At 46.7% G+C, this 16,957-nt stretch overlaps 1 protein-coding gene across 1 annotated transcript in view; it reads right to left on the bottom strand.

Moving 5' to 3' along the window:
* PCYT2 (phosphate cytidylyltransferase 2, ethanolamine) overlaps window positions 1-16,957 on the bottom strand; it is a 74,863-nt gene that overhangs the window by 35,486 nt on the left and 22,420 nt on the right. The window contains exons 3-5 of the mRNA XM_082272693.1: window positions 12,375-12,536; window positions 346-412; window positions 180-265 (exon numbers count right to left, since the gene is read on the bottom strand). Of these exons, the coding sequence (XP_082128819.1) occupies window positions 180-265; window positions 346-412; window positions 12,375-12,536 (315 nt within the window). The remainder of the gene's footprint in view (window positions 1-179; window positions 266-345; window positions 413-12,374; window positions 12,537-16,957) is intronic.

Below are 16,957 nucleotides of genomic sequence, written 5' to 3'. Positions count from 1 at the left end.
GCATATGTCAGGTTTAGATCGTCAAGGGGGTTGAATCGAGATCGCGATTTTCATACGATTAATCGTGCAGCTCTACTACCACTTTAAATTAAAAAAAGAGGGACAAGCAGAAAGACTGAATTGTATTTACAATCCTAGAGACCCCCATTTATGTCACCCACCCAGAGTGAGTCCAGTACTTACCACACTGTGATGGGCCTTTGTCATGAGCAGCATACGGCCGACTAGGTCTGTGGTGGACACCCCCTGAGTGCGCTGGCATTCCCTAGACAACAAAAGCCACAACTGGTCAGCACTTTTCATACAGCCTTGTTTTCAATCAAATCCCTACAGAACGCTACTAACCTGTACCGCTCAGCATTCTTCACCTCTTCATAGGTATCCTTACCGTCCACCGTCAGTGTGATGTCATCTGTAAAAGGGCACAAAATATCACAGAGTCATCCAACCCGAAAGAAAAAAGTTAAAATGAAACAGAACAACGTTCTTTTCTTATTTTCTTACTTTTTAAGTCTGTCAACCACCTCAATACCGGGCACTTTGACCCCCTTCCTTCCCAGGCCAATTTTCAGCTTTCAGCGCTCTTTGCAATTTGAATGACAATTACGCGGTCATGCAACACTATACCCAAATGGAATTTTTATCATTTTTGTCACACAAATAGAGCTTTCATTTGGTGGTATTTATTCACCACTGGGGTTTTTATTTTTTGCGCTACAAAGAAAAAAAAAATAGTTTTTCTTGTTTCGGTTATACAATTTTGCAAATAAGTAATTTCTCTTCATAAATTTTGACCAAAATTTTAGAGCCGGTTCACACTGATCCGACTTGTCAGGCGACTTGGTCACCTGACAAGTAGCTTCCAATGCTGTGCAATGGAACCGTTCTAATCAGAGCGACTCAAAGGTTCCTGCACTATTTTTTGGCAAAGTCGGAGCGACTTGCATTGACTTCTATTATGAGAAGTCGTTGCAAGTCGCGCTGAAGTCGCGCTGCACAGGCGACTTCATTAGTTGCCCGAAGTCGGGGCGACTTTGAGTCGGATTAGTGTGAACCGACTCTTATACTGCTACATTTCTTTGGTAAAAATAACCCAAATCAGGGTATATTATTTGGTCTGTGTGAAAGGTAAAGAGTCTAGAACAAGGGTCTTCAAACTATGGCCCTCCAGTTGTTCAGGAACTACAATTCCCATCTTGCCTAGTCCTGTCTGTGAATGTCAGAGTTTTACAATGCCTCATGGGATGTGTAGTTCCAAAACAGCTGGAGGGCCGTAGTTTGAGGATCCCTGGTCTAGAAGCTATGGTACCAATCACTGAAAATTGATCACACCTGATGTACTGACGTCCGATCTCATTTCTTGAGGGCCCTAACATGTCAAGACAGTACAAATACCCCCCAAATTACCCATTTTTGGAAAGTATACACTCCAGGCTATATAGTAAGAGGCATGGCATGGCCTACTAATCCATCATATTTTACAAAGTAGCTGAATTTCTGGAGTTTGTCTTTACCTACAGAATAATTACGGTCTACGACAGAGGTGTCAAACTCTGTTCATTATGGTTGTCCTCAAAGGGTCGGTTTCATTTGGAACATTATATACATTTTTTGCAGGGCTTTTTTTCTCAAAGAATAGGTGCAAGAACTCAACCCCCCCTCCCTTACCAAACTGCAATAAACGATGCGCGTGGCCAAATTGCAACAGTGAGAGGATCTTAAAGGGGCAATAAATACTATTATATGTGGAGTTCAGGGGTGCGCTACGTACAGGGTGTAGAATTCAAGGGTGTGCTACGTAGAGTGCAGGGTTCAGGGGTGCGCTACGTACAGAGTGCAGGTTTCAAAGTTGAACCACCTACAGCCTGCAGAGTTCAAAAAAGGCGCCACGTGCAGAGTTCAGGGGTGTGCCACATACAGAGTGCAGAGTTCAGGGGTGCGCCACATACAGAGTGCAGAGTTCAGGGGTGCGCCACATATAGAGTGCAGAGTTCAGGGGTGCGCCACATACAGAGTGCAGAGTTCAGGGGTGCGCCACATACAGAGTGCAGAGTTCAGGGGTGTGCCACATACAGAGTGCAGAGTTCAGGGGTGCGCCACATACAGAGTGCAGAGTTCAGGGGTGCGCCACATATAGAGTGCAGAGTTCAGGGGTGCGCCACATGCAGAGTGAAGAGTTCAGGGGTGTGCTATGCATAGTGGGGTGTTCTACGTACAGGGTGCAGAATTCAAGGGTGTTCTACGTACAGGGTGTAGAATTCAAGGGTGTGCTACATAGAGTGCAGGGTTCAGGGGTGCCCTACGTATAGAGTGCAGGGTTCAGGGGTGCGCTACATACAGAGTGCAGGTTTCAGAGGTGCACCACCTACAGCCTGCAGAGTTCAAAGATGCGCCACCTGCAGAGTTCAGGGGTGTGCCACATACAGAGTGCAGAGTTCAGGGGTGCGCCACATACAGAGTGCAGAGTTCAGGGGTGTGCCACATACAGAGTGCAGAGTTCAGGGGTGTGCCACATACAGGGTGCAGAGTTCATGGGTACGCCACATACAGAGTGCAGAGTTCAGGGGTGCGCCACATACAGAGTGCAGAGTTTAGGGGTGGGCCACATACAGAGTGCAGTGTTCAGGGGTGCGCCACATACAGAGTGCAGAGTTCAGGGGCTTCACGGGCCTTGAGTTTGACACATGTGGTCTACGATATAGAAATGAGGAGAGAGGAAAGGTCTGAGTGGTTTAGCAAATGATTACTGGGCAGGGCCAACGCACTCAGTGTGTTGTCAGTCCACAACAATACTTGGGACCTGAAAGCTTTTCTTGCAGATCAGCGGGCATATCTCTGTACTTGCAGGATTTTTATAGAGGAAGAATGTGCATACATTGTGCCCTGACACAAACTTTAACAAAGGAAAGCCGACTATCATATCAACATGAACCTGTTAGATATCCAATCCCAAACAATGAAGTTGGTCCCCCTTACAGCTATACCAGCCTCCACTCCTCTGGGAAGGCTTCCCACAAGGTTTTGGAGATTGTCTGTGGGAATTTGTGCCCATTCAGCCATAAGAGCGTTTGTGTGGTCAAAACAAAGCCAAAGAAATTCCCCGCTCAACATACTGATCAGCCTGCTAGCCAACCGAATTGTCCTGTATAACAGTATGCATTAAAAACAGGGGTTTAGTTTGCACACATTTGCAAATACACTGCTCAAAAAAATTAAAGGAACACTTTGAAAACACATCAGATCTCAATGGGGAAAATATCATGCTGGATATCTATACTGGTATGGACTGGGTAATGTGTTAGGATCTATACTGGTATGGATTGGGTAATGTGTTAGGATCTATACTGGTATGGACTGGGTAATGTGTTAGGATCTATACTGGTATGGACTGGGTAATGTGTTAGGATCTATACTGGTATGGATTGGGTAATGTATTAGGATCTATACTGGTATGGACTGGGTAATGTGTTAGAATCTATACTGGTATGGACTGGGTAATATGTTAGGATCTATACTGGTATGGACTGGGTAATGTGTTAGGATCTATACTGGTATGGACTGGGTAATGTGTTAGGATCTATACTGGTATGGACTGGGCAATGTGTTAGGAAGGAAAGGATGCCACATCGCTTGATGGAAATTAAAATGATCACCTTACAGAGGGCTGAATTCAAAGACACCCCGAAAATCAAAGTGAAAAAATGATGCAGCAGACGAGTCCATTTTGCTGAAATTTCATTGCAGCAACTCGGAATGTTCCTCAGTAGTTTGTATGGCCCCCAAGTGCTTGTATGCATGCCTGACAACATCGGGGCATGGTCCTAATGAGACGACAGATGGTGTCCTGGGGTATTTCCTCCCAGATCTGGACAAGGGCATCACTGAGCTCCTGAACAGATTGGGGTGCAACCTGGCAGCATCGTATGGACCAAAACATAATGTCCCAGAGGTGTTCTATTGGATGTAGGTCAGGTGAGCATGGGGGCCATTCAATGGTATCAATTTCTTCAGGAACTGGCGGCATACTCTCACCACATGAGGCCGGACATTGTTATGCACCAGGAGGAACCCAGGACCCACTGCACCAGTGTAGGGTCTGACTCCCTATCCAAGGATTTCATCCCGATACCGAATGGCAGCCAGGGTGCCATTGTGTACCCTGTAGAGGTCTGTGCGTCCCTCCATGGATTTGCCTCCCCAAACCATCACTGACCCACTACCAAATCATGCTGAACGATGTTACAGGCAACATAACATTCTCCATGGCTTTTCCAGACCCTTTTACATCTGTCACATGTGCTCAGGGTGAACCTGCTCTCATCTGAGAAAAGCACAGGGTGCCAGTGGTGGACCTTCCAATTCTGGTGTTCAATGGCAAATGCCAGTCGAGCTCCACGGTGCCAGGCAGTGAGCACAGGGCCTACAAGATGACGTTGGGCCCTCAGGTCATCATCATGAAGTCTGTTTCTGATTGTTTTGTTAGAGACATTCACACCAGTGTCCTGCTGGAGGTCATTTTGTAGGGCACTGACAGTTCTCATCCTGTTCCTCCTTGCATGAAGGAGCAGATACCGGTCCAGCTGATGGGTTAAGGACCTTCTACGACCCTGTCCAGCCCTCCTAGAGTAACTGCCTGTCTCCTGGAATCTCCTCCATGCTCCTGAGACTGTGCTGGGAGACACAGCAAACCTTCTGGCAATGGCACGTATTGATGGGCCATCCTGGAGGAGTTGGACTGCCTGCGCAACCTCTATAGGGTCCAGGTATGGCCTCATGCTACCAGTAGTGACACTGACCCCAGCCAAATGCAAAACTAGTGAAAAACAGTCATAAAAGATGAGTAGGGAAAAAAATGTCAGTGGCCTCCACCTGTAGAACCATTCCTGTTTTGGAAGTCGTCTCATTGTTGCCCATCTCGTGCACCTGTTAATTTCATTAACACCAAAGCAGCGGAAACCAAATTATCCATCCTATCTGCTCCACAACTCCCCGAAGGTTATCCCACTAAAAATGTTTCGTATCATTAACACTATATTTAGATCTCTATTCCAAAAACCCAAGGGTGAAGTTGGAACAATTTCAGAGACCTAAGGATGCAGGAGGTTTGGCTCTTCCCAAGCCCTGGCTTTATTAACTTGCCTCCCAAATGCAGCATATCGCACGCTCCATGCACTCCTCCACTAACGAAAGAGGGACTGATCCCACACAGTAGGGGTGAAAAATGTGGCATGTGGTCTGGAGGGATCTTTATTTCTCTAGTATGGACATCCAGTTCTTACTTTTACTTTTACAGTGGAGTTATTGTTGTGGTCTCAAATTGTTGTTCTGGGGCTGGTTGGATGCTCCAAAACTGCAGGGCCTCTGAGCCTGTGGAGCCACCGGCTTGCTGTAGGCTGGGATCAATCTGTCCTGATTCTCTGTGGTGGCTGCTCCCCTCCAGGCGCGTCATGAGGTCCCACGGCAGTCCTCCGAGCGCTGACTTGTCTACCAGAATGTGACCCCAGCTCTCCGCGCCCAGCCAGGTGAGCCGCCAGCCGTCGAGGCACTCGCCCCCTCCTCCTCTCGCTCCTTCCCCGAATCGTCTCTCACCTGCCTCTGGTGCCCCGCATCACCTGCTGCTCCAAGCGGCTCAGAACAGTTCCAGCCCACTCCCAGGCTCTCCGCTCTCTGTTCCCTGGCCAGCAGGCACCCGTTCTGCAAGCCGTCTCCAGCTGTCACTGAGCGCGGAATATCATTGGGTAGGAGGCCATATGGGGATAAGAGTATCAGGTTAGTTACTCGTCCATTGGGATGAAGAACAAAAATAATGTGTTGGGCACTTGTGTCGAGGGGTGGGTCCCCAATTTGATGGAAGAGGGCAGTCTACGTGGGTGGCCAGGACTTCTAGAGAATGCAATGTTGCTGTGCTATCACAAAGGGTAGCTCTGACAGGCAGAAGCAAGGGTCCCGCTGGCGAACAGAAAGGAAAAACAGGCGCCGCTGAGTGTAGCAAAAAACTTTATTTGCATGACATTAATGCAGACTCAGATGAAGGTGGATGCTTTTCCTCATAGCTCCCGGATCCCTTCCTATGCGTGGCGCTTCCGCCCTCAGGCCGGCCAGCAGCCAGGAGATGACGACACCAGGGGAAGCCAATAGGAGGAGCCGGATCAAGCATGTGCTTAGACAGGACAATTCGGTTGGTTAGCAGGCTGGTCGGTAAGTTGAGCCGGGAATTTCTTGGGTTTTGTTTTGCATGCGTTGCCCTTTCATGTGCTTCTTGCTGCAAAGGCCAGTTATAGGTAGGGGCATTGCCGTGGCCATTTGTTTGTACGTTTGTGTGGTCAGGTACTGATGTTGGATGAAAGGACCTGGCTAGTAAAAGGAGTTCCAGTTAGAGATGGGAAGGCCTGAAAAGAAAAAAACTGGAAAAATTGGGGAACATTTCAATTTTTCATGTTTTTTCAATGCCTTTTTTTCCCAGGAAAAATTTAATGAAAATAAAAAAAAAGCGTGAAATAGGTTCTTTCTTGATGAAAATATATCTATGACATGGTATTTAAACTATATAACATGAGGACTTTAAAGCTCCGCTTGTTCGCACCCCTCCACTGCCACATCTGGCACTTTTTTTGGGGGGGGGGGGAGAGCAGCTACCTGGTTTTGACAGGTACCCACTTCCACTTCCGGGTAAGACTGCCATGGCAATCTTCAAGTATTTCCGGCCCCTCCTCCTGCCCCTCACTGCCTACTGGGACACACATAGGTCCCAGAAGACAGTGGGACCATTCAGATATCGCAGCGCAACTCGCACTGATGATGGCGCCTTTCCCCCGGAGCTGAAGAATTGGATCAAGGTGCGGACATCGCTGAATCCCTGGATAGGTAAGTGGCTTAACCACTTCCAGACCGCCCGCCGTATATTTACATCACTACTTTGACGTTAAATACCGGGACTATGGCAGCAGCTAGCTACCAGGTATATTTTTAAACAGCGGGCAGTCTGCTTTCACATAAAAGTGGGGGATTCGCCACATGATCACTTTTATTGGCGGCGGGAGAGCAAAGCTGCAATATGCAAATATTGGGAGAAGAAATATTCTTTTCCAAATGCTACGAGGATGACAAAACACATCCCCGGCATGCTAGAGATGCCCTATCGCGGTTCAGTTTTTGCGGTCCCGGTATATTGCGTTTTTTTTTTTGCAATGTTATTTTACTATATAAATCATTAAAAATGAAATATTTTTGTGTTTTCCATAGCTCTTGCTCTGTCTCTCAGTATCTTTTATGTGTTTAAAATAGTTTCTATTGTTTTAAAAGTGTGTTTAAAGACCTTAAAATGCTTTTACACGTACAGTGACAGTAAAAAAAAACATGTCTACAATGCATTTTAATAGGGTTTTTCTATTTTGCGGATTTTCACTTTTCGCGGCTGGGTCTGGAACGTAACCTACGCAATGGAGGGGGGTTTACTGTACCTTCATTTATAGATGAACTTACACCTGAAAATCAGGAGAAAATTCATCAAGCTCTTGCAAGAGCAATACACTGTATGCTTCTGGATCAGCATTATCAATAACTGAAAATGCACATGGTCAGGAAGCTTTAAATTATGAAGGAAAGGAGGGGGGGGGAGGGGGGGTTACCTGTTCTCATGTGGAGTTGAAATGTTCTTAACATATTCAGTCCTTGTTATTCCATTTGTAATAAAAAAATAACATTTTAAAAAGCAAGTTTAGTTTATTTACTGAATTAGCCGTACTTTTATTTCAAGCATAACACTTTTATATAAACTGCATTTCACCTTCACAGTGTAACAGAATGACTCCATTTGTAAAGTTACTCCAGCAGTGAATTTTTTTTTTTTTCAATTTTCCAAAATTCCCATTTTTCCCAGAAAAAAAACTGGGAAAAAGTTTTTTTTTTTTTTTTGGCAAAGCTTGAAAATGTCCTGAAATTTTACATCTCTTCAATTCAATTAATTACAGAGGTGTTCAGTAGAGGGGAGGTCACCGATCCTCCGCACCAAATTGGCCAAACCATGTCTTTATGGAGCTGGCTTTGTGCACCTGAAACCAATCATTTAGTGGAAATTCCACATAATTGTAGCTATATTGTGTGCATTTCCTGGCAAAACTTCTCTTTTTTTTCTTTTTCTTTTTAACCACTTAAGCCCCGGAAGATTTTACCCCCTTCCTGACCAGGGGGTATTTTGCGATTCGGCACTGCATGATTTTAATGGACAATTGCGCGGTCGTGCGACGCTGTACCTAAACGAATTTGACGTCCTTTTTTCCCCACAAACAGAGCTTTCTTTTGGTGGTATTTGATCACCTGTGCGATTTTTTTGATCATGCGCTATAAACAAAAAAAGAGCGACAATTTTGCAAAAATAACAATATTTTTCACATTTTTTATATGAAATTCCCCAAAAAAATGTAAAAATCTAAATTTTTTAACATTTTCGGCCAATTTGTTTTCTGCTACATATGTTTGGTAACAAAAAAAAAAAAAAATCGCAAAAAGCGTATTCTGATTGGTTTGCGCAAAAGTTATCGCGTTTACTAACAAAGTGAAAGATTTTTTTCATTTTTGTTGTTTTTTTTTTTAACGCGTAATGGCGGAGATCTGCGTTTTTTTTGTGGGACTGCGACATTGCGGCGGACAGATCGGACCCTTGACTGACATTTTTGACACTTTTGGGAGTACCAGTGACATTACTGCAGTAATCAGTGCTATACATATGCACTGTTACTGTAAGATTACACTGGCAGTGAAGGGGTTAACTTTATTTGAGAGGGAGGGGTGGTGTGTGTCCCTAGGGGCGTGATTCTAACTGTGATTGGCTGTGGCTTGAGGTGTAGGAACAATGATCAACGGATCTACATAGTAGAACCGTATGATCACTATTCCTACACAGGGGAGAATGACAGGCGGCTTGTTTGCACTAGCCGCCTGCCTTTCTCCCTCTCCACGTGGTCACACGCGCGCGGGGGGGGGGGGTCCGTGACCGCGCGCTCGTTCCCCAGAGCCTCACAGGCTAGTGACGTATATATACGTCACTTTGCCTGTGAGGGGCTGACTGCCGCAGTATATGTACTTGCGGCGGTCCGCAAGTGGTTAAATAGGGAAGGATTGCAAATTCTCCCATAATGTGAGGCTCCTTTCACACAAACGATCCGATCAGATCCGCCTGTCAGTTTTTAGGCGGACCTCATCGGATCCTCCATGCATCCCTATGGGACAGCGGATGTCAGTGGAGACACCCGCTGCCATCTGCATCCGATCCTGTGCGTGAAATCCGGACGGATAGAAACCCTATTTTCCATCCGTCCAGGGGATCGGATCGGAGGAAAGCGGACAGGCGGTCCGCTCTCATCTGATTCCCCATAGAGAGCAGCAGGGCTCTGACAGCTCCGTCCCCTCACACAGAGTAGAGAGGGAGCTGTCACCTGCCTGCTCAGTGGGGATCAGTGTATCGATCCCCCGCTGAGCAGCACTGAGTCCGCCGACGGAGGCGGACCGTGTGAAAGGAGCCTTACTCTTGTCTGATATCCTACTGGGGACATTTTTCTTTATTTCCTGTTGTGTCACTTGAACAAAAAGTGACAAAGACAGCACTGAAAGCACTTTAAGTGTAACTCCACTTTTGTTGAGAAAAAAAAAAAACATTCCCCTCCGGGTGATCTCTGTACATTGCAGGGATTGTAACAAACGTTTCAGATTCCTAACTTTTGTTATTCTGAAGAAATCCCTTTGTGTTTGTCTGTAACCATGTGGGAAAATAAATTGAATGGGAGTGGTCTCACAATTATAAAAATGACATTTTTGTTGCAGGGGATGCAAAGAATAGGTGCATGTTTAAAGCATAACTCCACTTTTGTTGAGAAGAAAACATTCCCCTCTGGGTGATCTCTGTACATTGCAGGGAATGTAACAAACTTTGTTGCAGATTCCTAACTTTTGTTATTCTGAAGAAATCATTGTTTGTTCCTCTGTGCTGAGTGGGTCTAATGGGAGGGGTTTCATAATTATCTATCAGCTGTGGCAGCTGCAGAGCACTAATGAGGAAATCTGCTGGGCCTGCATCCCTTTAGACGTGTTCCTATTGGGAGGATCTCACCAAAAATGACATTTTTGTAGCAGGGGATGCCAGAAATCTGACTTGTATCTTAGTGCAGACTTCTGGGAAAATTGCTGAGCCAATCACACAAGCAGGAAATTATGTTTCTGGGGGTGTGGTCAGTATACATTCTGTGTACAGAACAGCTCCAGGCGGCCATTTTGCATTGCATTTTCAGAAAATACAGCGGTTGCAGATTGAAAAGGAAAAGGTCATTTTTAATAACTATCAATTACAATGTGTCTATTTTACTCACTGAGGTGTGATAATAAAGAATTGGAAGATTTACAGAGTTGCTGGCTGTCCTTTTTGCTTGATACAATATGATTTGTGTCGCAATTGTATACGCTATATTATTTTTTCATTATTTGCTATTTTTTTTCCCCACGAAAGTGGAGTTACTATTTAAATTGGTAGAAAAATGCAGGGTTAGAACCTCTGTTGGATTTTTATTGCTAGTTGTGTCCTGTTGTATTTATGAACAAGTCAAGGGGCAGAGAACAGGAACACATACAGCAATAAAAACCTAACAGAGGTTCTAAATGCTAAAAGTTTACAGGTATTCTACTTGTTAAAAAATAACGTACAGGTAATCTTAACCACTTGCCGACCGCCCACTGTAGTATTACTGCGGCAGGGCGGCTCGGCTGCGCAAAATCAAGTAGTACTATGTGACTTTGTGCACGTGGTTTTGGCGGTGGCGCTCCCGCTGTGTTTAGACACAGCACGATGCGGGCTGCGGGAGGAGTGGCGGCGATTGCCACTGCCCTCCCACGATTGTCAGGGAAACTGACTGAAGACCTGCCTGCTTATGTAAACAAAGCAGGCGAGTCTTCTGTCAGACAGGCAGGGAGAGATCAGCAGTTTCAGATAAGCTACAACTCCGATCTCTCTATGCCTGTCACAGAACCCCCCCACACAGTGAGCAAGCACTTTCGGCATACATTTAACCCCTTTGATCACCCCCAATATTAACCCCTTCCCTGCCAGTGTCATTATTACAGTGACAGTGCATATTTTTAGCACTGATTACTGTAGTAATGTCACTGGTCCCCCCAAAAGTGCCAAAGATGTCAGTTAGGGGTCCGATCTGTCCACCGCAATGTCGCAGTCCCGCAAAAAGAAAAAAAAAAAAAAAAAAAAAAATCGCAGATCGCCGCCATTACTAGTTAAAAAACAATAAAAATGACAAAAAATCACTGATCGCCGTCATTACTAATAAATTACTAATTACTAATAAAAAATAATTAAATACATAAAAAATGTCCAAAAATCTATTTTTTAATTTTTTTATTAGGAATGTTTTATAGCAGAAAGTAAAAATATGGCGTTTTTTTTTTCAAAATTTTTCAAAAAAGTGTCAAAAATGTCAGTCAAGGGTTCCGATCTGTCCGCCGCAATGTCGCAGTCCGGCAAAAAAAAAAAAAAAAAAGAAGAAAAAAAAAAAAAATCGCAGATCGCCGCCATTACTAGTTAAAAAAAAAAACAATAAAAATGACATAAATCTTTCCCTTAGTTAGTAAACGCAAAAACTTTTGCGCAAACCAATCGAAATACGCTTATTACGATTTTTTTTCACCAAAAATAGGTAGCAGAAAACTAATTGGCCTAAAATGTTAAAAAAATTTTGATTTTTAAATTTTTTTTTTGGGGAATTTCATATAAAAAAATGTGAAAAATATTGTTATTTTTTCAAAACTGTCGCTCTTTTTTTGTTTATAGCGCAAAATCTAAAAATCACACAGGTGATCAAATACCACCAAAAGAAAGCTCTGTTTGTGGGAAAAAAAGGACGTCAAATTCGTTTAGGTACAGCGCCGCACGACCGCGCAATTGTCCGTTAAAGTCACACAGTGCCGAATCGCAAAATAGGCCCTGGTCAGGAAGGGGGTAAAATCTTCCGGGGCTTAAGTGGTTAAAGTAACGCAGTGCCGAATCTCAAAAAATAGCCTGGTCATTAAGGGGGTAAAACCTTTTGGGGCTGAAGTGGTTAATCACCTGCACAATAAAATCACACAAAGGACTCCTGGCTGCTCAATACTCACACAGTTTTTTTTTTTTTTTTTTTAAATAGGGCAGTGCAGCAAACGACAGTGACCAATCAGAGATCACCTTTTATTGTTCAGGCTGATAAAAAGTAAAGTCTGATTGGTTCCTTTGGGTTACTGCACTTTGCACTTTTCTTTGCCTTGTTTTATTATATTAGCTCAGTGGTGTTCTGTGTGTTTTGCAGGGGTTGTCATGGTCGGTATTGGAATAATTGACTTACTTCCATGGACACAGAAGTCACAGTTATATTTGTCCAGGGTGTCCAGTGTGGTGACGTAGGGGGCTCCAGGAACAATCTCATCCACCCACTTAATGGCGCGAACCATCTTGTATCGCTCTTCTTGGGTGAAGACCGGCGGCCCTTTGTGACGGGCGATTTCCTCTGAAGAAAGATGAAAAATATTGTTTAATCTTTATTAACTAGCAAAAGTGCTCCAGTTCCAGGATGGGAAAGGTTTGGGATGTAACAAAGAATGCTAAAGTAATGTCTTATGGCAGCATGTAGAAGATAGGGCTGCCTCCTCATCCCTTTAACCAGGACATTAATTACAGCCTCAGAACCTGTATAGATAATATGTGTCCTGGATTAAAGGGATGAGGTGGCAAACCAGGTACAAGAGGAGTGCAGAGGGTGTGACAGTGAGCGGTATGTACAGGAGAGGAGTGTGGAGGGTATGACAGTGGGCAGTATGTACAGGAGAGGAGTGCAGAGGGTATGACAGTGGGCAGTATGTACAGGAGAGGAGTGTGGAGGGTATGACAGTGGGCGGTATGTACAGGAGAGGAGTGTGGAGGGTATGACAGTGGGCAGTATGTACAGGAGAGGAGTGTGGAGGGTATGACAGTGGGCAGTATGTACAGGAGAGGAGTGTGGAGGGTATGACAGTGGGCAGTATGTACAGGAGAGGAGTGTGGAGGGTATGACAGTGGGCAGTATGTACAGGAGAGGAGTGTGGAGGGTATGACAGTGGGCAGTATGTACAGGAGAGGAGTGTGGAGGGTATGACAGTGGGCAGTATGTACAGGAGAGGAGTGTGGAGGATATGACAGTGGGCAGTATGTACAGGAGAGGAGTGCAGAGGGTATGACAGTGGGCAGTATGTACAGGAGAGGAGTGTGGAGGGTATGACAGTGGGCAGTATGTACAGTAGAGGAGTGCAGAGGGTATGACAGTGGGCAGTATGTACAGGAGAGGAGTGTGGAGGGTATGACAGTGGGCAGTATGTACAGGAGAGGAGTGCAGAGGGTATGACAGTGGGCAGTATGTACAGGAGAGGAGTGCAGAGGGTATGACAGTGGGCAGTATGTACAGGAGAGGAGTGTGGAGGGTATGACAGTGGGCAGTATGTACAGGAGAGGAGTGTGGAGGGTATGACAGTGGGCAGTATGTACAGGAGAGGAGTGCAGAGGGTATGACAGTGAGCGGTATGTACAGGAGAGGAGTGTGGAGGGTATGACAGTGGGCGGTATGTACAGGAGAGGAGTGTGGAGGGTATGACAGTGGGCAGTATGTACAGGAGAGGAGTGCAGAGGGTATGACAGTGGGCAGTATGTACAGGAGAGGAGTGCAGAGGGTATGACAGTGAGCAGTATGTACAGGAGAGGAGTGCAGAGGGTATGACAGTGGGCAGTATGTACAGGAGAGGAGTGCAGAGGGTATGACAGTGGGCAGTATGTACAGGAGAGGAGTGCAGAGGGTATGACAGTGAGCAGTATGTACAGGAGAGGAGTGTGGAGGGTATGACAGTGGGCAGTATGTACAGGAGAGGAGTGTGGTGGGTATGACAGTGAGCGGTATGTACAGGAGAGGAGTGTGGAGGGTATGACAGTGGGCGGTATGTACAGGAGAGGAGTGTGGAGGGTATGACAGTGGGCAGTATGTACAGGAGAGGAGTGCAGAGGGTGTGACAGTGAGCGGTATGTACAGGAGAGGAGTGCAGAGGGTATGACAGTGGGCAGTATGTACAGGAGAGGAGTGTGGAGGATATGACAGTGGGCAGTATGTACAGGAGAGGAGTGTGGAGGGTATGACAGTGGGCAGTATGTACAGGAGAGGAGTGCAGAGGGTATGACAGTGGGCAGTATGTACAGGAGAGGAGTGCAGAGGGTATGACAGTGGGCAGTATGTACAGGAGAGGAGTGTGGAGGGTATGACAGTGGGCAGTATGTACAGGAGAGGAGTGCAGAGGGTATGACAGTGGGCAGTATGTACAGGAGAGGAGTGTGGAGGGTATGACAGTGGCCAGTATATACAGGAGAGGAGTGTGGGTGGTATGACAGTGGGCAGTATGTACAGGAGAGGAGTGTGGAGGGTATGACAGTGGGCAGTATGTACAGGAGAGGAGTGCGGAGGGTATGACAGTGGGCAGTATGTACAGTAGAGGAGTGCAGAGGGTATGACAGTGGGCAGTATGTACAGGAGAGGAGTGCAGAGGGTATGACAGTGGGCAGTATGTACAGGAGAGGAGTGTGGAGGGTGTGACAGTGGGCAGTATGTACAGGAGAGGAGTGCAGAGGGTATGACAGTGGGCAGTATGTACAGGAGAGGAGTGCAGAGGGTATGACAGTGGGCAGTATGTACAGGAGAGGAGTGTGGAGGGTATGACAGTGGGCAGTATGTACAGGAGAGGAGTGCAGAGGGTATGACAGTGGGCAGTATGTACAGGAGAGGAGTGTAGAGGGTATGACAGTGGGCAGTATGTACAGGAGAGGAGTGTGGAGGGTATGACAGTGGGCAGTATGTACAGGAGAGGAGTGTGGAGGGTATGACAGTGGGCAGTATGTACAGGAGAGGAGTGTGGAGGGTATGACAGTGGGCAGTATGTACAGGAGAGGAGTGCGGAGGGTATGACAGTGGGCAGTATGTACAGGAGAGGAGTGTGGAGGGTATGACAGTGGGCAGTATGTACAGGAGAGGAGTGTAGAGGGTATGACAGTGGGCAGTATGTACAGGAGAGGAGTGTGGAGGGTATGACAGTGGGCAGTATGTACAGGAGAGGAGTGTGGAGGGTATGACAGTGGGCAGTATGTACAGGAGAGGAGTGCAGAGGGTATGACAGTGGGCAGTATGTACAGGAGAGGAGTGCAGAGGGTATGACAGTGGGCAGTATGTACAGGAGAGGAGTGTGGAGGGTATGACAGTGGGCAGTATGTACAGTAGAGGAGTGCAGAGGGTATGACAGTGGGCGGTATGTACAGGAGAGGAGTGTGGAGGGTATGACAGTGGGCAGTATGTACAGGAGAGGAGTGTGGGGGGTATGACAGTGGGCAGTATGTACAGGAGAGGAGTGCAGAGGGTATGACAGTGGGCAGTATGTACAGGAGAGGAGTGCAGAGGGTATGACAGTGGGCAGTATGTACAGGAGAGGAGTGTGGAGGGTATGACAGTGGGCAGTATGTACAGGAGAGGAGTGTGGAGGGTATGACAGTGGGCAGTATGTACAGGAGAGGAGTGCAGAGGGTATGACAGTGGGCAGTATGTACAGGAGAGGAGTGTGGAGGGTATGACAGTGGGCAGTATGTACAGGAGAGGAGTGTGGAGGGTATGACAGTGGGCAGTATGTACAGGAGAGGAGTGTGGAGGATATGACAGTGGGCACTATGTACAGGAGAGGAGTGCAGAGGGTATTACAGTGGGCAGTATGTACAGGAGAGGAGTGTAGAGGGTATGACAGTGGGCAGTATGTACAGGAGAGGAGTGTGGAGGGTATGACAGTGGGCAGTATGTACAGGAGAGGAGTGTGGAGGGTATGACAGTGGGCGGTATGTACAGGAGAGGAGTGCAGAGGGTATGACAGTGGGCAGTATGTACAGGAGAGGAGTGCAGAGGGTATGACAGTGGGCAGTATGTACAGGAGAGGAGTGTGGAGGGTATGACAGTGGGCAGTATGTACAGGAGAGGAGTGTGGAGGGTATGACAGTGGGCAGTATGTACAGGAGAGGAGTGCAGAGGGTATGACAGTGGGCAGTATGTACAGGAGAGGAGTGCAGAGGGTATGACAGTGGGCAGTATGTACAGGAGAGGAGTGTGGAGGGTATGACAGTGGGCAGTATGTACAGGAGAGGAGTGTGGAGGGTATGACAGTGGGCGGTATGTACAGGAGAGGAGTGTGGGGGGTATGACAGTGGGCGGTATGTACAGGAGAGGAGTGCAGAGCGTATGACAGTGGGCGGTATGTACAGGAGAGGAGTGTGGGGGGTATGACAGTGGGCGGTATGTACAGGAGAGGAGTGTGGAGGGTATGACAGTGGGCAGTATGTACAGGAGAGGAGTGCAGTGGGTATGACAGTGGGCAGTATGTACAGGAGAGGAGTGTGGAGGGTATGACAGTGGGCAGTATGTACAGGAGAGGAGTGCAGAGGGTATGACAGTGGGCAGTATGTACAGGAGAGGAGTGTGGAGGGTATGACAGTGGGCGGTATGTACAGGAGAGGAGTGCAGTGGGTATGACAGTGGGCAGTATGTACAGGAGAGGAGTGCAGAGGGTATGACAGTGGGCAGTATGTACAGGAGTGGAGAATGGAGGGTAATAAAGATGACAGTATGGATGTATGCATAGAATGCACTAAGATAAAAAACCTTCAGACTTTACAACCCCTTTAAGAACAAACCTACAGAACCCATCCTATTTGTAACCTGGGGTCTGCCTGTCCTCAATCTCAAAAGCCCCAAAACACTGGAACTTGTGGAAGCTGAAGATGTTCAGCACCTCCATAGAGGTCAACAACTGCTGCAAGAGACACGACCACTCCCCTCCCCCTCTTCTATTTCCTGGCTGCATTCCAGCAGTTCAGAGGCCGGGG

Source organism: Pelophylax lessonae (genome assembly GCF_965119305.1).
Source record: "Pelophylax lessonae genome assembly, chromosome: 11".
NCBI lineage: Eukaryota > Metazoa > Chordata > Amphibia > Anura > Ranidae > Pelophylax > Pelophylax lessonae.
Note: the sequence above shows the minus strand (reverse complement) of the source record. Positions and strands in the feature narration are given on the sequence as shown.